Source organism: Staurois parvus, unplaced genomic scaffold, assembly GCF_062004578.1.
Source record: "Staurois parvus isolate SC_StPar_1 unplaced genomic scaffold, SC_StPar_1.0 ptg000264l, whole genome shotgun sequence".
Taxonomy (NCBI): domain Eukaryota; kingdom Metazoa; phylum Chordata; class Amphibia; order Anura; family Ranidae; genus Staurois; species Staurois parvus.
Genome location: NW_028318060.1, coordinates 9,961,086 through 9,982,957, shown reverse-complemented (window position 1 = coordinate 9,982,957; position 21,872 = coordinate 9,961,086). Strand labels below are relative to the sequence as shown.

General features: G+C 37.6%; 1 protein-coding gene across 1 annotated transcript in view; it reads right to left on the bottom strand.

The window, feature by feature from the left end:
* The window catches only part of LOC149459306 (CD109 antigen-like), a 188,596-nt gene that overhangs the window by 104,204 nt on the left and 62,520 nt on the right, over nucleotides 1–21,872 (bottom strand). Inside the window, exons 11-16 of the mRNA XM_089681386.1 lie at nucleotides 15,120–15,229; nucleotides 12,607–12,843; nucleotides 8,008–8,109; nucleotides 6,888–6,950; nucleotides 5,473–5,649; nucleotides 4,139–4,291 (exon numbers count right to left, since the gene is read on the bottom strand). Coding sequence (XP_089537512.1) covers nucleotides 4,139–4,291; nucleotides 5,473–5,649; nucleotides 6,888–6,950; nucleotides 8,008–8,109; nucleotides 12,607–12,843; nucleotides 15,120–15,229 — 842 coding nt within the window. The remainder of the gene's footprint in view (nucleotides 1–4,138; nucleotides 4,292–5,472; nucleotides 5,650–6,887; nucleotides 6,951–8,007; nucleotides 8,110–12,606; nucleotides 12,844–15,119; nucleotides 15,230–21,872) is intronic.

The window sequence follows — 21,872 nt, the reverse complement described above, 5'->3', positions numbered from 1 at the left end:
CCTTTAGGATCCTACCACCTAGGCATTATTGAAACAAAAACAATGGACCCATAAAAGAGCATTAGCATTTTGATGACGTTTACCTGGCCTGTGCTCCATCACAAACCTGAATTCACAGAGTGCCAAGAACTATTGGTCACCCTGTTTTTTGTCCCTTTATTTTGTTGCTCTAATGTCAGGGGAGCAATGTAAAAAGCATGCCCAAACTTCCTTCTTAAGGGGTGACACCTTGAGAGCCTACGGTCCATTTAATAACCAAATCTGGTATCCGTGGCTCCTTCATGGATTGTGGGCCACCACGGCGGCTGGCGCAGCAGGAGACCCAGGCCAGAGAGGTGAGGCTCCGGGGTGTTGGAGCTGAGCCCTTGGTAGGCCGGGGGGAGGGGTCGGTGGCCGGCAGCAGCCAGAGGGGAGCGGAGAGGCCCCAAGACTCCGGCAATCCGGGAGTAGGAGGTGGCGGTATCCAATGAGAGGGGGACGCTGGAACGCTCAGGTGACCACCAACATGATAGTATCCAGAAGCCTGAGAGATCTGGGAGAGTCTCTGCGGAGGTGGTAGGGCACCGGAAGAGAATCCCCCCCCTCACCAAGGCACTATTCTTGGCAGATCCTGAGACCCTAAGATACCCAAAAACACCTATCATCTAGAGGCCCCCCCACAGGTACAACTGGAAAGCAAGATCTGAGACCCTACCTGGGAAAAAAGAGTGAGCAGAGATGGAATGGTTCTGAACCTCAGGCACAGAAGGTGATGGTGAGTCAACGTAGGTTACGGCAGGACATTTAAAGTTTCTGTTGTTTCTGATATTCCAGATGTAAATTACTGTATATTTGAAATGTATTTTTAAAAATATTTTTCATATGTTTTGTAATAAAAATGCATTTCAACATGCAGTAGATAGATAGATAGATAGATAGATAGATAGATAGATAGATAGATAGATAGATAGATAGATAAATTTATTGCAGTATATTTAATATGGCCAAACTTGTAGTATTTCAAATATATGTCAATATATTTGGGAAGAATATTTTTCAAATATATGTTTCTTCCTTATGGGTGATCATAAAGTATTAGCAGGAAACTAGGATGAAAGAGTTGATGCTGGAGTGGATACACCTGCATCAAGCGGGTTTAATTCCTGGCAGAGAAGGGAGGGACAATGGCCTGAGATCATTGGTCCTTCTAAAAAAAGCAAGAGAGAATCTGCCGACAATAATACTGTTGATTGATGCCAAAAAATCTTTTGACAGGGTTGACTGGGGTTTATGATAGATACGTTAGAAGCTTTAGGACAAGGGCCCAAAATGTTAAAGTGGATAAAAGGGCTTTATGATGGCCTGGCAGTAGCGGTAAAGGTTAACGGGTCCCTTTCTTGGGTCTTTAAAATGTATGTACTAGCCAGGGATACCCACTCTCCCCTTTGTTATTTGTAATATCCCTGGAACCTGGTGAAAAAGAATGTAGATATAACAGGAATTAAGATAAATGAAATGGAACATAAGGTGGCAGCGTACGCAGATGATATGTTGTTCTATATTGTAAATCCCAGATTAACATTTCCTAACTTAATGAGACTATTAAAGTATTATGGAGAGTTATCAAATCTGAAAATAAACCCCTCAGAGTCAGAGATATTGAATATCAGTCTCAAAGATAGAGAAGAAGACCCTGCAGAAAGATTTTCCATTTACATGGAGGGAAAGGGAATTAGGTTATCTAGGAATAAAGTTAACTCCTTCCATAAAGGGCTTATACCAGGCAAATTATATTCAACCAATAAGTGAACTAAAAAATGAGTTGGGGAGACTCTCAAAGGGAGGGGCCTCTTAGATAGGTTGTATAAACGTGGTAAAGATGGTGATATTACCAAAAATCTTGTATAAGTTGCACATGCTTCCAGTACATATACCAGGGTCTTTCTTTGTGATAATAAAAAAAAAATTATACTTCGGTTTATATGTGCAAATATAATATAAAATATAATATAAAAATACTTTTGTACACCTGTGGGACACAATTTCGCACAACCAGACCACATTATGGAAGACCTCAATATTTTAGTTCTTAAAGGAAATTTTAAATCCATTCAGGAAAGAAAAACGTTTGAACTAAGAATGATTCTATTAGATAAGGGCCTTAATTTCGACATGGGATTCCTCAATCATTATCCAACATTTTTATGACTCCCTCTGTGAGTGTTGTTCTCCCCCCCCCCAGTCTTTGCTTTTGCTTTGCTGTGTCTTATCTCTAGGCTAACCCTAGGCTTGTGTTTCTTTCTGCTCTTTTTTTTTTCTCATCCCCCACATCTCTTCTAACATTCTGCTAAAACGTTGTAATAGTACTGCTTGGACCTTGAAGAAGGGGACATACCCCGAAAGCTTGTCCTCAAAATTGTATGTTAGTGCAAATAAAAAAAGTATCACGTCAGTGCTCAATTGTTTCTATTTAGAGAAATATAAGCACTGGGTACTGAACATAGGATGTCTCTTTCCGCACAATGCGTGCGGCGGACACACTTTCCTCGATTCCTATTGGCTAAGCCTCCTTCAATCCATGCACACTGATAGCTCTGTTTTCCCCCAGTGCTTTATGGCGTCGCTGAGTGCACCAGGTGAATATAACAAACCAGATCCTCCCATTCACAATCAGTATCTGAAGGACATGGTCCAACCAAATGGCTAATTCTTCAGAGAAGAAACAGGGAGCTATTAAGCCTGCAGGTCACCCCCAGAGATTTACCATCACCAGAGGAAAAGGAGCCCTGTACTCAGGCTGAGCACCTAATCCACCCTTAAGGGGACCTCTGGATCCAGCAGAATTCTATAATTTCTTACGGCTTGATGACTACACCATAGAAGGATGTTCACCTAATTATCCCGTCTATCCACAGATACCTTGATGGTTATTATATTATATGCGCATTACCTATGCGCTTTCGGTGAGTGCGTACTTTAACTATTGGTTGGTGTCACAAGTCTATCTGCTGCTGACTGCACTATCCTAGGATTTTTTATATATATTTGAACTTTATTGGTGGACTTATTTATATTATATTATCATACGGGTTACTCTTTGATATTTGCTTGGTTAATCTTTATTGACATTTGATTGGTAATTTTGCTCATCATTTATTACATTTAGTGCTACACCCATATTTTACTAAGTAATTTTTAAGAGTTTTTACTGCATTTCCCGTTTCTTCTCCTCAGTAAATGTGGTTTGAAGTGTATGCCTGTGACGTAAACACCTAGCTAGAAAATACTATCTTCCTCTTTCAAGGATAAGAAAAGCATCTTATGGTCAAACCAGTTTGAACCAGCAACTGTCATGATGGATGCTATTTTGGACTGATTATGTGATGTGAACCCCCACTTAACTCTGAGTTTGCTGTTAAGCATATGAGGATTTGATTGGATTAAGACCGTATGAACACACCTGGACTTTATACAATCACGCCTGGATCTTATGTCTATATATACATTAGCCAAAAGCTTAAGACACAGATATATATTTTGTATTACCTTAGTTCATTGCATACAAAGTGAACTTTTGTATGCTATATTATCTCCACAGCAGTGTAATAAATGCACCTTTCTTTATCATTTGGACTCACTATCTCATCTGAAAGGTTTTGGTTGTAGACCCCCTAACCTGAAGTTACAGAAGTAGTAGGAGTATAAGGTGATGAGAGCAGGGAGTGTATGATCAAGTAGCTGTGGAGCATTATGTGAAGGAAAGAGAGAGTGGAGGTATGAAAAAAGGGACAGAAATACAGACAGAAAAACATAGGAGGAACTAGAAGTAAAGAATATGGTATATTGACAGGGGAAATTGAATGGGGGGGGGAGGAAGGTGGGAGGGGAAGGGAATAGGTTAATTTACGTGAACATTCTTGTGTGAGTGAACGGTTTTGGTATAAAGATGATTTTTTTTGTAATGAAAACATTAATAAAAAAAAATATAAATATATATATATATATATATATATATATATATATATATATAAAATCAAGAGACATCCTATGTTCAGTACCCAGTGCTTATTGTTCTCTAAATATGTTGTATAGACTTGAGCAATGAATGCTTAATAAAAAGAAATTCATTATTTATTAATGTAAAGCAAAATGAACTCACTCGTTTTGTAGTAATTTCTTGTCTGTCTCCAAGCAACTTCACACTTTTGTCCACAACTGAAAGGCCAACCAAAGAATTAGACTCAGTCACGTTGATCTTTAGTGTTACACTGTCTGATGGGCTTGCTTTCTCTTTGTTCCAAGAAACAAAAATCTGCAAGTGATATAGTTATTTCAGAGAAGTTGAAATGGGTGGAATGTAAAGAAAATTAACATTAAAGATATATATTTCTATCATCCATTAAACAAAACAGAAACACAGTATTACAATGTGAAATAATATACTGGTAGATTTCTAATTGTACTATTGCAAATATGATCCCTAGCTTGAGGGCTATAAAAAAATAATTTTGAGGTTGAATTACTAAAGCTAAATAGACTGTTGATTTTGCCAGGGAGTTTCTCTTTAGCTTAGTGAATGAGGGGAAGCACTGCTGACTTCTATCATTTAATCATTTGCATGCAGAAATATAGTTGTTTTTTTTTTCAAATGATTGGGTATTCTTTTCTAAGGGAATTTTCACCGCATCCCTAAACTAAGTTAAAATTCATTGCAAAGTGAACAACCTTTTTTCCTTTAGTAAATCAACCTCCTTGTTGTCTTACATGATTTGAGCTGATTGGATCTACTCTGCTTGTAATTGGGAAAATCATAGACTCCAATTCATTTTGTAGGTTGTATTATCTGCTCTAGGTCTAATGCAACAATTGGGCTAGTCTAAGGGCCCCTTGGATTTCTATATTGGCAAAGTCAGAATATTGGCAAAGTCAGAATGAAGGTATTTATGTCAAGAAGACATGGCATATCAATAAAGTTACATTTTGCATGACTTTACAAGGCCCATTCCCTATTCATCATCGTTGCACTAGTGACCCAAAATTTAGAAGAGATTGTGTGCAGAAAGGATTTTTTGCTCACCCTGCAAACAAGAAAGACCCACTTACCTGTTCAATGTGTGGATTGATTTACCAGGAATAGTAAATAAGCAATTCATAACAAATGTTTGACTGCAGAAGATCAACAACACAATCAAGAGTGGGAGTTCTTAGTTCGTTGTCACTAGAGCAAGCAGACCATTGGAAGATTCCAATTGTATTTCTGTTTCAGTGATAACAAAACATTGGATTTTCCCTTACTTTCCGTGCAAGTGATAATGGTTACTAGAACTAATAGAGTCAATCTCCCAAACGGCGCCATAGAGAGCAAAAAAAACAGTGATAATACTGACCTACTCTTTGCAATGTTTTTTAAAAAAGTGTTTTGGCTGTAGATACACTTTAATATAATAATAATAAATGGCAAACACAAAAAAATTACAACAGAAAAAAAATCACCTTATTTTCAAAGTTAGGATGAACAGAGAGAGTAGTAACATCATTAACAACTGTGCTGTCACCCAACGTTGTGTAAACAACTAAACATGCCTCTGGAGTCCATGAGCTCTGTGGATTCAGTGTTAGTGACATAGCATTCTCCTTACCGACATGTACTATCTGACCTCGGGAAATAACCTGACAAATAGAAACAGAAACAACTGTAAAAAAAAGCTTTGCTTTAGGCTTGCCTTGGTCAGCATTGCATCATTTTTCTAGTTACAATGGTAAAAAAGTTGAAATCTGCTTACAGCAATTAAGAAAAACAACCTCATACCACTGGTATGAGCTTTTATGGATCTGATTTCTAACATCATAATTAACTAAAAGCAGTAGTGTGACCTTATTATAGGTGTACTATTGCTTTCAAAATATTTTTTTAAATGGGTGTCCTTTAAAATGTGCCTAGCGCTTTTATTCAAAGAAAGCGGAGTGCAATTAAAAAGAAAAACATCTAACCAGAGGAAAGTCCAGTCACATGACCTTTCAAAGTCATGGGACCGGCATTAGATCTCTTTACATCATTAAGCACTGGCACACTGCAGGCGCCATACCGCAGCCTGCATTTTATGAATACAATGTAAATTGCAGGCCACAGGGTAACAGAATAAACAAGATGAATGAGCGCAACTAAGAACAAATTAGGCAAACTGGATAAAAAGCTGATAGCATATAAAGGTATACCTCAGCACTTCAGTAACAAAATACAAGTTTTGGATATGCAGCGCTAAATAAAGTGATACCATAATAGACAAGGACTGATGTACATTCATAAAATGTTCATAAACAATAAATGAGTCCCAAATAAGATGGTGTTCCAATGGCTGTTAGGGCCAAGCAGTATAGTTTGATTCCGTGAAGTAATAGTACAATAATGCGCTTACCAGAAGTACATACAAACTGCGCGTTGTATGCATATAATCTGTAAATGCGTCAAGGTCTGGTCACCGGTATGGCATCATCAGGTACAGTGGCGGACTCTCAAGGATGATGTCAATCACGCACAGGGTCCACCTCGCCATGTATTGAACTTAGCAATCACATGATTGCTGATCACTGACGGATCACTGCACCTGACGGAACCTCTCAGCGAAGTGCTCAGAGCCTGAGCCAGCCGCTCCTTCCCCCTGCACAGCCCAGCACTCCAGTGAGCGCTGAGGGGGCTGAGCAGAGAGCTGTCACAGACAGCTTAGAGTAGAGAGGAGAGCTCAGTGATCAGCAATCATGTGATTACTGAGTTCTCACCCTTAGAGTCGGTGGGGGACAGATGCAGCATCGGACCATTGCTGCATCCACCTAGCTAAGTATAAACAGGGAAAAAAAGCTCTACTTCTCTTTTTTAATGAGTTCAGTTTACGCAATTCATGCTAAATTACCAGATATTTTATTTCATCCAGATGGATGTTGCTCTTTACATCCAGATTAAATGGAATGCCGACCTAGATAAAAACAATAAAAAAGAAAAAAAAACATAACATTTAAATAGACACATACAATTAATATACTGTAATTGCTAGTCTGAGTAATTGTAGCATAGGGCTATCTGCTAAAGCCTGGTTAATAGATTCTATACTGTATATAAGGTTAATAAATGTCACAAAGATACATTTTGTTAGATTATTCAAAATGTTTAAGCTGTGAATAAAAATATACCACAGTCATAGTTCGGCAAAGTGTTAGTCTAATAGAGTAGAATGTTCTAAAATGAATATTGTTATATTGTAATTACTTTGCAGTTTTCCTCATGTATAAAAATTGATGCATATTGCTAACCACAGTAAGTATCGATTTCTTCTTTTTAAAGGAGGCCAATGCTTACCCTACAAAGACCACCTTGAAGAGAATTTATAAGCTTTTTTTTTTTAATATCATTTATTTATTTATTCAGAACTTAAAAATATAGTCTTAAAATTATTATAGTTTTTAATTACGTAACTAAGAAATATTATATGTTAATATTGTATTTTCATTTTTCCACAAAGCAGGTAGAGCTACAGTATGAGTTTACACATTTACCAGGCTAAGAAGTGACTCATCCATCTCCCTCTGCTTGGTATGGCTCTGGACAGATTTCCAGTTAGAGAGAGATAGTCTAAATGCAAACTGTATCTGCTGTAATCTCCCTTTAAAAAAGCACCCTGTAGTAAATGTTTATTTGTAATATAAATATTTTAAATAACTACAAACATAACCCAGTTTAAACAAATGTTTAGGTACAACAAAATCAAACCTACAACCTAGGTCCAGGGCCTCTCCAATGTGGTTGACATTACTAATAACAGTTAAGCATTGTTCATATGATCTAATCTGGGTGGGCTTTTATGACTCACTTTTAGGTGATCAGTGGTTCTGTATGAAGAGTGAGCCTCTCTTTTGGTGAAGATTACTAAATAATGTCTCATCATAAATAAACTTATTGATGGAAGCAGGACAAGAATTCACTAACATGGTCCCAATTTTTTTTTCTTGTAATCAACAAGTTCCTGTATGGCTTACCTTAACTTCCTGGTTTTCATTTTGGACCTGCAGATATACTTTATTTGGCGAATTAAATAAATCATGAACATCAATTGAATTTGAACTGTCCAGAAATACTGCCTGAAAACAATATGCAATATAAAAATACACACACATTATATATAATTTATATTTATAAACACACCACACCAATATATACAGAGATTCCCTAATTACAGTACATTATTATAGAACTAAAAATTCCAGTGTATATAATTTTCTTTTTAAACTATTAATGAAAATGCTTTATAATGAAGCCTCAAAAAATATTATGTAATATAAAAACAATTAATAAACTACCCAACACATGGGAACACATTTGATTGTTGGCTTAGCAAAATAAATGATCATTGAGCTTAGTAAAGAAGATTAAATTCACTTCAATCAACCAAATATGCAATTTTTATATTTCCCATGATTTTGATTGTATGTTAAATGTGAACTGTGTTTTTTTTACAAACATTTTTTATATTTGAATATTAGAATCAAATATGAGAGGTTTTGCAATCACATTACAATGCTAGTACAACAGCACAGAAAATATATAACACCAGCAATGTGTCTAGATAAGTACTTAATACTAAGACTTAGTAGTACACAGTTACAATTGTAAATCAAAAAGGGGGCATAAAAGAAGAAATAGAAAAAAGTGAAAGAAAAAGTGGATATAGAAAAAGTGCCAGGAAAGATAAAAGGCATGTAAGCATTTGTAGTCATATAGATCTGAGCTTCAAAGGCCAGGAGAAATTATTTAAACATACTGCATGTATCTAGGTTGGGAACCAGAATAGAAAGATTAAGTAATAAGAATTGTACTATTCCCTAAGAATAGGTCCAAAAATCCAATTTCTTGTGAAAGGTTGGTACTGCCCACCAGATGCAACATAGGGTATAATTGCAACCCTGGCCACCATTGCACTTTAAAAGGGGTGATCAAGGGGAAGTAAAATCACAGCTCAACCTCCTATTTTATTGCCCACCAGCCACCCATATGAAGGAAACGCAAAAGGTTTTTTTCTAGAATGTAATCTGGAAACAGTATTGTTGTTTTTAATATGCTGTCCTAATGCTACCCATAACCCCAGATGACTATCATCTAAGTCCAGTGAACGTGGTCATATTGATAAAATTAAGGTGATAACAAGGATGCATGGGGCACTACAGCAGGCATCCTTGGCAGACCATTATCAGAAGAGTCTGTTAGCTGGTTGTATTTTTAGGTTGATAGTCTATTGTTAGAATAATGGTGGATGTCTCTAAAACTTGAAGAATTTGTAGGCTATGTAAGGTACATTTGTATACTACTTTGTAGCTTCACACAATGAGTTATCAATTCTTCACAACCAGCCTAACATTAGCAATGTACCACCTGATTTTCTAAAGTGAAGTGAATAATCCATGCACTGATTGCAATAAACGGTCATGTATGATTTACCATCCAAGAAATCACAGAAACTGGAATTTGTTGAAAGTGCTTGCTATTATTCACAGAGATTTTCCAATAAGTTGGAAAATATATGTGGTCAACAAAGGATTATTCCTTTTTCCCAATAGAAAAGTGAGATTTGCTTGCTTATAGCCAGTAAAGTGAATCCTATATCATTCACAGATAATGATACTGCGGGACCAGGAATCTGGCAATTAAGATCAAAGAAATGCCTTACTAATTAGTAGGAATATTAACAGTTGACACAAATATCTACATATTGCATAATCCTACTAACATTCTGCCAATATCTTTGTAATGCAGATACACTTAAGTAAGTTGGCTGCAAACATGCCAGAAGTATTATCCAACTGGCCAGATACTACCGTGTGCGTCATCAAAATGTTTCACTGAATTTAAATGGATCACTATCAGGCATGTTCCTAATGGGGCCTGACCACACCAGTATCTGAATGCAGTCATTTTATGGCTACACATAAAGTCAGCTATGTATGTTTACTTGTTCTCAACTGCAAGTCTGCTGACTGCTCATAATCATGCTTATGGACAGATATCGAAATGCACACTATAAAAACATTGCAAATACTATTAGTAACACATTGCACTTAAAATGAGTTGGAAAAAAAGAACCCTTTTTTGCATTTTCTAGCAAGAGTCAGCTGGTAATTAGTGTATTAATTCCATTGCTTGCTTCTCTCCATCATCCAGCTGCTTCAAAATGAAAGTTACATAGGGTAGTTCACTATGAGAATATAGAAAACAATGAAACCATTCATAATTAAAAAATAGTAAATAAAATAAATAAACATATACATGTTAAAGTCACAAAAAATATATAAACCCAGTACTGGTGCTCAATGTATTATCTTCAAAAAATGTTTCACTGTGCTTGACAAAAGTGCCCCACATGGACTCACATTCACCACTAATCAATGACAATCTATCTCTAGAATGGTCATACAAGCTTGTTCAGGGTAATTCCTAGAATACCGGTGGTCTCCAATATATGATCCTGTACTCATATCCTAAGATGATTCATAAGGCTCAATAAAGTGGATGTGGATGCCAAAAAAATTGGTGGTCTCCAGAGTCCCACAGATTTAGAGCATTGAGTAAATATATACTGTATCACCATGTGAAAAGAAAATAGAGAAGAGACATCCCATAATGTAAACCTGTATGGTATATTTATTGTGGTAAAATCAATAAAAACACACTCACAGACAGAGTGCCAAAATGGAGTTCACTGTGCATCTGTGGCAGTCTGGAGACCACCAATTTTTTTGACTACCACTTTATCGAGCCCTATAAATCATCTTAGGATATGAGTATAGGATCATATATTGGAGACCACCGGCATTCTAGGAATTACCCTGAACAAGCGTGTATGACCATTCTAGAGATAGATGGTCATTGATTGGTGGTGAGTGTCACTTTTTTGAAGATAATACATTGAGCACCAGCACAAGCACTGGGTTTATATATTTTTTGGGACTTTACCGTGTATCGGGGTGGACTGACCATTTGGAAACTCGGCACTGCCCGAGGGCCCGGGGTCAGTAGGGGACCCCATAAGATGCCCCTGGTACCTTTTTCATAGGCTTTTTTGAGTTTGGGCAAGGACACAGGGGCCCCATGATCCCCTATTGCCCCGGGGCCCCATAAGTTGTCAGTCCGCCCCTGACGTGTATATGTTTATTTATTTTCTTTAATATTTTTTAATTATGCGTAGTTTCATTGTTTTCTTTATTATTTTGTTGTGTTAATTTACACAAGTAGAGGGCTGCAGCATTAGGTTTATTTGGATATCACTTATACATATTTTTTAAAAAAAGTCACACATCCGTTAAGGGCATCAGCACCTTGTTTATTAGTTCACTATGAGGCATATGTTTTAAAGTCAATGAAAATGTATGCATTTTCTATTCTGCAAATGCATTTAGTATGCAAATCTGATCTATGAGCAAAGGAACATCATGTGAAGAAATAGAAACAGCTAGTTCAAAACAGCAAACTTTTTACAAAGTTCAATATACTATCCAACAGTACTTTGAGGGTTGAAGCTCAGCTTGTGTGTAGTAGGGCTCCAAACATTATGTGAATGCAATTACAACCATTCACCAAAAGCAAAAGACTACTTGTGTACAAAGAAATCCAAACAGCATTTAAACGAAGATAGATGAAGGATAAAAACAATGTGCATAACACCAAAGCTTATTCTGTCATCCACTGAAAGGAATGGTGCCACTCACCAGCAGAGAATGACCTCTCTATTACAGGCTGGTCAAAATGAACTTTTGCAGCAAATATATTTAACTTCCATGTTTTCTGTGACATCAGCTCTACGTATTTCCATTAACGAAAGCACAAAAAAAAAGCTTGATTGGGTAGAGTCTCTGTTCTGTAACATCATACAACTAGCATGGTTAGGTTTTATTTATTTTATTTATTGAGCATTTTAACTAGCTTTATACTGTATATGGTTTTAAATGGAATTAAGAGTCTGAGCTTGGAACTAGACTCTGAGCTGGTCTAAAAAACTTCATTTGGAGTGTTTCTCTTTATGTCGAACCTCTTGAAAGAAGTCATCATGGAATTTGTTATCTTATATGTAGAGAATTTACATTCTCTACAGGTGAGTGATGTCAACCCTGACTGTTATGCACATGTCTGAATCTTCATTACTTTTAAATGCTGTTTTGCCTTCTTTGCACAGAAGAGCCTTTTCTTTAGGTGTATGGGATTCTAATTTGAGGAAAGTGCATTCACATGTACCTTTTGGATTTTGGAGCACTATTTGGCATCCAATACTGAATGTGTTGTTGATGTGTTGAAAATATTGCTTCTTTTAAAGGAGAGCCTCACTGCCCCCAAAATTAGCCAGAAGGAGTAGGTGACTAAGGAAGATTTTACTATTTTTCTTACAGTCATCCTTCAGATGCATGAGTACAGTTGTCACAATTTTGAGGGAAGGGATGTTGAACTGTGGAGGTAGGATACAATCCATATTGGTTTTATACCTTGCATATCTCTCCTACCTCCAGTTGACATATGCAAGATATAAAACCAATATCCAGATTTTGAAGTTACACAATTTAGAAATTTCACATTAGGATAAAAATAATCCTCACCTTGATCTTTAAATGAACTGTGTCCGGATTTATAGGTACTTCAACGTGAAGTATTCCGTTTTCAGGAAGATCGTAAGTTATAACCTGTTGAATTTCAATATTACCTTCTTCCTCTGTGGATATTTTTGTAAAAATCCCTTCAGTGAAAAACATTTTTGACTGAGTTATTGTTACAGAAACATCATTCATTCTATCATCTGCAGTCAGATTTCTTCCATCATATCTCTTAATTTTAAGCTGAGGGGGAAAAAAAATAGAAAAAATTAAAACACAATTGCACATTTGCTTACAAAAAAAACAAAAACAAAACATGAAAACAACATAAGTATTCTACTGTTACTGAAACAGAAGTACAGAGACAGAAAGTTTTCTGTTCTACATTTTGGGTGTAATGTTAAAACACATAAACTGTCCTACATAAAATAATAGTAAACAACAAATGCATGTGCAAAAATATTATAAGAAAAGTCAATTGTCAATATAAACAGTAATAGATACAGTACTTTATAAACATGACTATACATACTGTATCTTCCCCAAAACACTTGTACATGTGATTTCTTTTTTTCCTTTATTTCTACTCTATAACAGCTCACAGGGAGATGAATTTTTCAATAAATATGGATAATCTTCCTTGATAATTAATGTCCTCATGCATTCAGCCTTATTCAACCACAATTTTGAAAATATAAAAGGACTGATAATTACACTATCCTAAAAATATAATCCACGTCCTAATGTCAGGGATCCCCTCGATCCCTGCCACGATGGTCCCGGCGCAGGCGCACTGCTCCGCCCTGTGCAGGGACACGGGCACTAGGTCCGGGCCGGCCGCGGCGTTCGAGTTCGCGCATGCGCAGTAGAAGCACCAATGGCAGCGCAGGGCGGGATATTTAAATGTCCCTGAGCTGTCATTTTGTTGCCTTCTGGTCTTACCTGCTTCCTGTGATTCTGAACCTGTGCCTTGTAAGTTAATTGACCCGGATTGTTCTTGACCTGCTGATTTCTCCTGCCCAGACCCTTGCTTTGCCTGACCTCTCTCCCTGGATGCCCCTCATTAGATCTGACCTACTGTTGTTGACCTGGCGTGTGACCCGACGATTCTCTGCCTGCTCCCTTGTACCTTACCGCCCTCTACGTTACCAACTCGGCCTGTCTGACTTCGCACTTGCTCAGCCATCCATCCATCCCATCGGGGTCACCCGACCTCCTCACACCTGGCTCTCCCTGGTTGGAGCCCCTGGCGAACACCCCTACCACTGACAGGTGTGCTCAGTAGTGGCGACCTGGTCTCGGGGTACTACAAGTCCATCCCCACCATCAGGGGCCCTGGTGAACAAGTACCATGGGGCTTAGACTCCGCGCTCTGGGCACGCCTGACCAGTGGAGTGCTAGTGGTGCCCCTCGGCGGTCCCTCACACCTAATGAACTGGAATATTTTTTACTAAATTCATGAACACAAAAGCTAAATCAGGCTAGCCTAAAAAAAACTATGACCTGCTATGGCTACAATTATGGTCATATATGTCAGGAAATAGAGCGTTGTGGTTGTCTAGAGGGTCCATCTGTAAAAGGGATAACTGCACATAGGGATATATTTGGCGTACAGCAAGCAGCTGCAGTTAATAATGGGAGCAGTGCTCAACACAGACAGAGGGAGACCTCAGCACCTACACTACCATATTTAGTAAGCTGTAGTACACAGTTTGAGGTGATTCAGATACTGATCCAAGTAAGTGTATTCTGTCTATTTAGTCTAATGTCATTGTGATGGTGTATTCTTATATTCTCCTTCCTTGTGTGTTTTAGATTTAATTTTACCTAGTAATTTGAGATTAGAAGAGTGGCTTCACCATCAGCATTGTGCCTGAAATTTGGAGAACTATTGCTACTATTGGTATTGTAGCCCTTTGCTTTCCAGTTCTTGTGGAAATATTCCTCCCACTAGCACTGACAATGGAGCACTTTTTCTCCCACGTACATCAACAATGTGGCACTATTCTTCCCTCTAACAACAATAATGGGGCACTATTCCTCACCCTGATCCTAAACATGGAAAACTATTACTTCTGATGATTGGGCACTATTCCTCCTATGTACATCAACAATGTGGCATTATTCCTCTCACTGATCCGAAACAAGGGGTACTATTTTCCCCAACTATTGGGCACTAGTGCTTTCACTTATTACTACCACTGACATGATGCATTTCTTTAGTCTCACTGGCAGCAGCCCAGCCCCCCAAAAGGTCTGAAATGACCCTTTGTTGAGAACATTTGTGAACCATTGATGTTGTGTGTGCTGTACTCATCATCCAAACCTCATGTATGGTATATATACACTCCAGATAAGTACAACATTTTTATGTAGATGATGGAATGTGGATAGAATGAGATAAAGAGAAATCATGTTTTTTCATTCTAATAAATACTTACATAAGGTAATTCTAGGTTAAAATGGTGTGCAAATGCTGATAATGCATAGAAAGTGTGTCACAGATCATGTTAACTTACATGTGTGGTGAAGTTAAGCATTGGTTTGAGAACTGTGGGATAGTTGTAAAATTCACTGTAGTAAACTTTATCAATAACATATATGCTGGAAGTCTGGTTCTGTGAAATACCTAAGGAAACAGAGCATGCAATATATTAAAATTATTATTCCTATTTTTCATGCAGGTACAATGCTAGTCAATTATTATCACATGTAGTAAGAGCAATTCCAGCCAACAGTCAGTAACTCTTTATAAATGTATTTTCATTTCAACTGCAATTCTAACACAAATTGAAAAGATCAGCCCATCCTAAAGTGTAGCAGATGGTGCAGGGCTGAGCCCCACATCAACTTCATATACTTATCCACTTACACGCTTTGGGCAAACGTTTTTAGTAGTAGCTGGCTATAAGAATAAAAATTCTCTATAAATTAGGCTTCAATCTCTTTTTTAAAAACACAACTTTGGCCATGCAAGTTCATAAGATGCCAAATTCTAGAACATAATAACAGCAGATAGAACACATGGTATTTTAGTATTATTAGTGCTTAGTATTAGTTAATCATCAAGCACCTAATATGGGAAAGCAAAGCAATCCCATGGATGATATACTCAAACGTTTTCAACTGTATGCAGTGACTTCTGAACCACTGACCTGTCCTCTTTTATGGTTTACCTCATGAGAAGACTCAAAATAGTTTGTTTTCTGCAGAATCTGAGGACTTAGCTGAACAAGCGTGTACAGTCACATGCATCTGCCTTTTTTCTTTTTTTTCATTTAAAACAGTGCTTAAAGTAAACCTGCCATGCTAGAATAATGGGAGTTGCCTTGGCTGGCCTATATTTTTTGAGGTTGCTAGCTCCTTGGTTGTCATTCTCATTCTATAGTTTTACAGCTTACTACTGAGTAAATCATGGGCTTTGTGCTTGTTTCAGGCTAGTAAGTAAAAACTGAAGTCATAGATCAATGAGATCTAGGAAAATAACATCTTTCATGTGGGAAGCAATGGCAGCAATGGCTCATTTTTTTTTTATTTTGCTTTAATTTTGAAGGGATAGTTGTTAATTGCTTGAGGTTTATTGTGATAAGCACAAAAACATGTATTTCATCATTTAGAAAAAATGCAGCTTAAGTTAAGATATAAAGAGAATCTGTCCTAAAAAAAACAAATACATAAAAATCCTGCTGGTATAAAGTGCAAGTATCTATAGGCAACAGCCTCTAATACCTGCTTTTAAAGCAGATTTCAGGCCATTCAGACAGACAAAGCTATTGCATATCCCAATGCCAAAGCTTGTCTGCTCCTTCCTGCCTACTGCACTTTACTAATTGCCAGTGAGGCAGTCCATCATATTGATGAGCTTTAGGAATGTGAGGACCCAAACGTGCCTGAGCTTTGCCTTTCAGATTGGCCTGACATTCATCTAAAAAAAAAATGGGTACTAAAAGTGTCTGAACTTTATACCTACAGCTCTTTTTTTTAATGTGGCATGTTATTATTTAAAAACATTTTTTTCTTCTAAACTAGAAAGTATATTCAAAGAAACCTTTCATATTATAATGATAGATTGACCTTAAAGAAGTAACAAACCCCAAAACAAACATTTATTATATTGTAGCTTAGCTTAGTTGTCATTGCTGTTTTGTTTTAATTTTTTAGGCTCTCTTTAGTAACTTTGGTTATAATTTGTTACAAAGTAACTTTGGTTATGATTTGAAAAGTATCTTTAGTCAAATGTGCTGATATTATTTTGATCTGGCATTTCATATAAATAATGTTTTCACTGATTGTGAAGTGCAGGCTTTTTTTTACAGCAGTGAGAATCTGAAGTATATAAACTGACTTTAAATATTTTTAGGGTGCCTATATTTATTTAATACATATTTATCATATGGATCAAAAGCCAAACAATCTTACAAGTTTTTTTTTTTAACTGACAAATTAAGAAAAAATAAGAATCATTCACATAACTTCCCTGCTGTTTCCTTTATAAGAATTTAAATTGCATTCCAAATACTGAATGTGGCAAAAGAGTAAGGAAAAGTTATGCTCTGTGATTTATGCCAAACTTTGGGATGAGCTGCTCTGTTATGAAATTACTAGTTAAATAACTCTCTATGACTAAATTAAAATGAGAAGTATGTGACTCATCCAAGTATATGTGTCAAAGGAACACATTTTGCTTTCTCCCTAAATATGCAGTAACTTAATAGGGAAATATCAGGTCACTGTTCTAAGTAAATACTTGGCTACTGACTATTTTGACAAGATGTTAAAGGATGAAATTCTAGCATTCTAGTAGCAGCAAAAATAAAATATACCATATATGCCATTTTTCCTAGGTGATAAATACTAGTTAACTGAAGGACAGGCCGAGTATTAGAAAAGTCTATAACATTCTTGCCTTTATTGTTTCCAGTTGAGTTATTTAAAACCTAGGGCCTAAGCAATAGGCTGGGTACATACTATAACATTCACTTTTCCAAAAATGACCATCACAACTATATATCTTTCTAGTCATACATTCAAATCTTGTGTATTCCACTACTAGGGGTATACTATGTAATTAATGTCTGGTTTATTTCTTAATCATAAGTATGCCATGAGTGTTTACTGCAAAAGAGAACCAGCAAGGACCAGAGCTGAGAGACTGAGCCTTATGAGAACCTGTTTGTGTGGACTGAGTCACTAGATCCCTGGTACCTGAGGACAGCAGACTGCCAAGTGATCTGGACCAGAATCCTGTGTACCAGGAGCGGTGAGCTGAAGCATCTGTGTTATTCTTAACACTTACACAAATCATGCAATAGAAATTGCTCCTTGTTTAGCAGCCCACCAGCAATTAGTTGCACACTCTTAAAGGGACAACTATATGTGCATCACCTTAAAGAAGGGCCCCAGTGAAAGCTGGCTAATATTAATAATCAGGCTCCAAGTACTTATAGTAACCTCCAGGGGTACCCCTTTGTTAGGAACACGTACGCCCACCCATTGGGTTTGCATGTGTAGTGTGCACACAAGCACCTTTATTTTTGGATTAGTTAATACCAATACTCTTAACCCTGTTTGCATCAGTTTTAGTTTGGTGTAGCATCACAACATTAAATCAAAGTATTTTTAAAAATATTTAAATTGCATGTTCATAGTTTCATGCATTGTTTAACTGCTTTGCCATAATACTTCCTTTCGGTCTCCCATCCAGTTGCTTGTTGCCTGTTTTCTGTGTAGTATTATAGAGTGGTAGCATATTAACTTTTAAGTTACACAGGTGTCTCAGTGGGGTCCGAGCAGTTTAAAGAGTCATGGCAGAACAGAGAACCCATCATATCAGCTCCTGCTAGGCAAGTGCTACATGTGAAAGCATGTAGCCCCCAATGAACACAGTAATAATGAAGGCCCTGAACAATACTAACAGGAAATGTGCCCACTATGTCTTTAATGCTGTTATACAGAGGTTGCAGTAAGCAGCATATCCTTGGGTGACTAGGTGGAAAGCTACTCAGGGGGAGTCTGCTGAATGTCACCAGGAGATAAAATTTCTACAAATAATTGTCTTCAAAATATTTCATAATTATCTACATCAAATAGGCATCCATAATGCCAAAATTATCATGATGAATAGGTAAATTATTCCATTAAGTTACTACACTGCTCTGGCATTCAAAGGTTTATATATGTACTTTCCTTTATACAGTTGTGCTCAATAGATTGCATACCCTTGGAGAATTGGTATACAGTGTGTACCATTTTTAAAGAAAACATGAGTGAGCAGGCAAAACACATTTATGTTATTTCTTATGGGATTCACATTCAACAGTAGGTTATAACAGAATGGCACAAACATAAAAGAAAACATGGCAACAAGTAAACAAATTAACCACTTGCCGCCCAGCCACTGTATAAAAACGGTGGCAGGGCAGCACGGCTGGGCAAAAGCACGTGTTAAAACGTGCTGTTTCAAAACAGGTAGGGGGTGTGCGCAAGGCGCACCGCCGCCCTACCTTCACCGCCGATCTCAGCCGCGGGTGTCAGTCGCCGGGTCACAGCCGGTTGTTATCAGCCATGTCCCGGCGATTTGCGGCAATCAGTGACAGAGAGCAGGGCTGCAGTAGCTCTGCTTTCTGTCACTTCCCTGACAGTTCCTGACACGCAGACCAGGAGAAATGAGTTTCTCTGTCCCGATCTGCATGTCTCCCTGCAGTACACACACCCGCCCCGTAGTAAAACACTCCCCTCACACAGTTAACCCTTTCAGTGCACTGATCACTGTATTGGTGTCACTGGGGATGTCAGTGACCCCAAGTCAGTTCCCCCCCAATGTCAGAATGTCCGCCGCAGTCGCGCAGTTCTGCCATAAGTCGCTGATCGCCGCCATAAGTCGCAGAATGCATTTTGGCCGAAATGTATGACGAAATTTGATTTTTAAATTTTTTTTTACTGGACATGTTTTATAGCAAAAAGTACAAAATATTGTTTTTTTTTCTCAAAATTATCAGACATTTTTTTTCATAGCGCAAAAAATAAAAAACGCACAGGTGATCAAATACCACCAAAAGAAAGCTCTATTTGTGTGAAAAAAAGGACATAAATTTAATTTATGTACCGTATTGCATGACCGCGCAATTGTCCGTTAAACTAGTGCAGCACTGTATAGCAGAAAAATTGCGTAAATTGCAGTATCTATACCATAGATTGTAGACGCTATAACGTTCACAAAAAGCAATCAATATACACTTATTGGGATTTTTTTACCAAAAACATGTAGCATAATACATTTTGGCCTAAATTTATAACTAATTTTGAGTTTACTATATATTTTTTATAGCTGAAAGTAAAAAATATCGTTTTTCTTCAAAATTTTTGGTCTTTTTTGTTTATTGCGTGAAAAATAAAAAGCACACAGGTGATCAAATACCACCAAAAGAAAGCTCTATTTGTGTGAAAAAAGGACGTAAATTTTGTTTGGGTGCAGCGTTGCATGACCGCGCAATTATCAGTTGAATTAGTGCAGCGCCGAGTAGCAAAAAGAGGCCTGGTCATTAAGGGAGGTAAATCCTCAGGAGGGCAAGTGGTTAAATGACCCCGTTCAAAAGTATGCATGCCCTTAGTTCTTACTGTGTATTACCCCCTTTAGCATCAATGACAGCGTGCAGCCTTTTGTAATAGTTGTCTATGAGGCCCCGAATTCTTGCAGGTGGTATAGTTGCCTATTCATCTTGGCAAAATGCCTCCAGGTCATGCAAAGTTTTTTGTCGTCTTGCATAAACTGCATGTTTGAGATCTCCCCAGAGTGGCTTGATAATATTAATGTTAGGAGACTGTGATGGCCACTTCAGAACTTTTGCCTTTTTCTGCTGTAACCACTGGAGGGTCAACTTGACCTTGTGCTTAGGGTCATTGTCATGCTGGAAAGTCCAAGATCATCTAATGTGCAAAATGCAAATTGTCTGCCAGTATTTTCTGATAACATGCTGTATTCATCTTGACATCAATATTCACAAGATTCCCCGTGCCTTTAGAGCTCACACACCTCCAAAACATCAGTAAACCACTACCATGCTTCACTCTGGGGATGGGATTCTTGTCATTATAGGCCTTGTTGACTCCTCTCCAAATATAGCGCTTATGGTTGTTACCATAAAGCTCTATTTTGGTCTTGTCACTTCAGATTACAGTGAGCCAGAAGCTGCGAGTCATGTCAAGGTGTTGTCAGGCATATTGTAACCAGGATTTCTTGTGGCATTGGTGCAGTAAAGGCTACATTCTGGAAACTCAACCATGCAGCTCATTGTTGTTTGAGTATCATCAAATCGTGCTCCTTAAAACAATCACACTGTCTTTTTCCAGAGCAGCCTGTATTTCTCCTGAGGTTACCTGTGGGTTTTTCTTTGTATCCCAAACAATTTTTCTGGGAGTTGTAGCTGCAATCTTTCTTGGTCTACCTGACCTTGGTTTGGTATCAAGAGATCCCTGAATTTTGATTGAACAGTACTGACTGGCATATACAAGGCTTTGTATATCTGTTTATATCCTTTTCCATCTTTATAAAGTTCCATTACCTTGTTAGGCAGATCTTCTGATCTTTGTTTTTGATCCTAATGGCTCAGTATCTAGCCTGCTCAGTGGATCCATGTGAGAACTAACAAACTCATTGACTATTCATACACAGACACTAATTACAATTTAAAAAGCCACAGATGTGGGGAATTAACCTTTAATTGCCATTTTAACCCGTGTGTCACCTTGTGTCTGTATCAAGGCCAAACATTCCAGGGTATGTAAACTTTTGATCATTGCCATTTGGGGGATTTCTGTTATCATCATCATTTAAAAAATAGCCAAACAACTATATGATAATAAATAGCTTCATATGATCACTGTCCTTAACCACTTGCTGACCGCCCACAGTACTTGTAATGTGCGGGTGGTATCTACAGGCAGAGCGACGTGCACACATGTCATGGGTATATGTGGAATAACACCCCAAAACACATTTTGCTACTTCTCCCAAGTATGTGTGTACCACACGTGAGAGACTTTTTGGCAGCCTCAGTGCATACAAGCCCCCAAAATTCAATAGCCACATTAGGCTTTCAAAGGGCATATTTCCTCATGTCGCTACCTATCACAGTTTCAGAGGCTCTAAAGTGCTAGGATAGTAAAAACACCCCCAAAGTGACCCCTTTTGAAGGGTAGACACCACAAGGAACTTGATAAGAGGTATGGTGAGTATTTTTCAGATATCAAGGTTTTGAAAAAGAGAAAAAGAA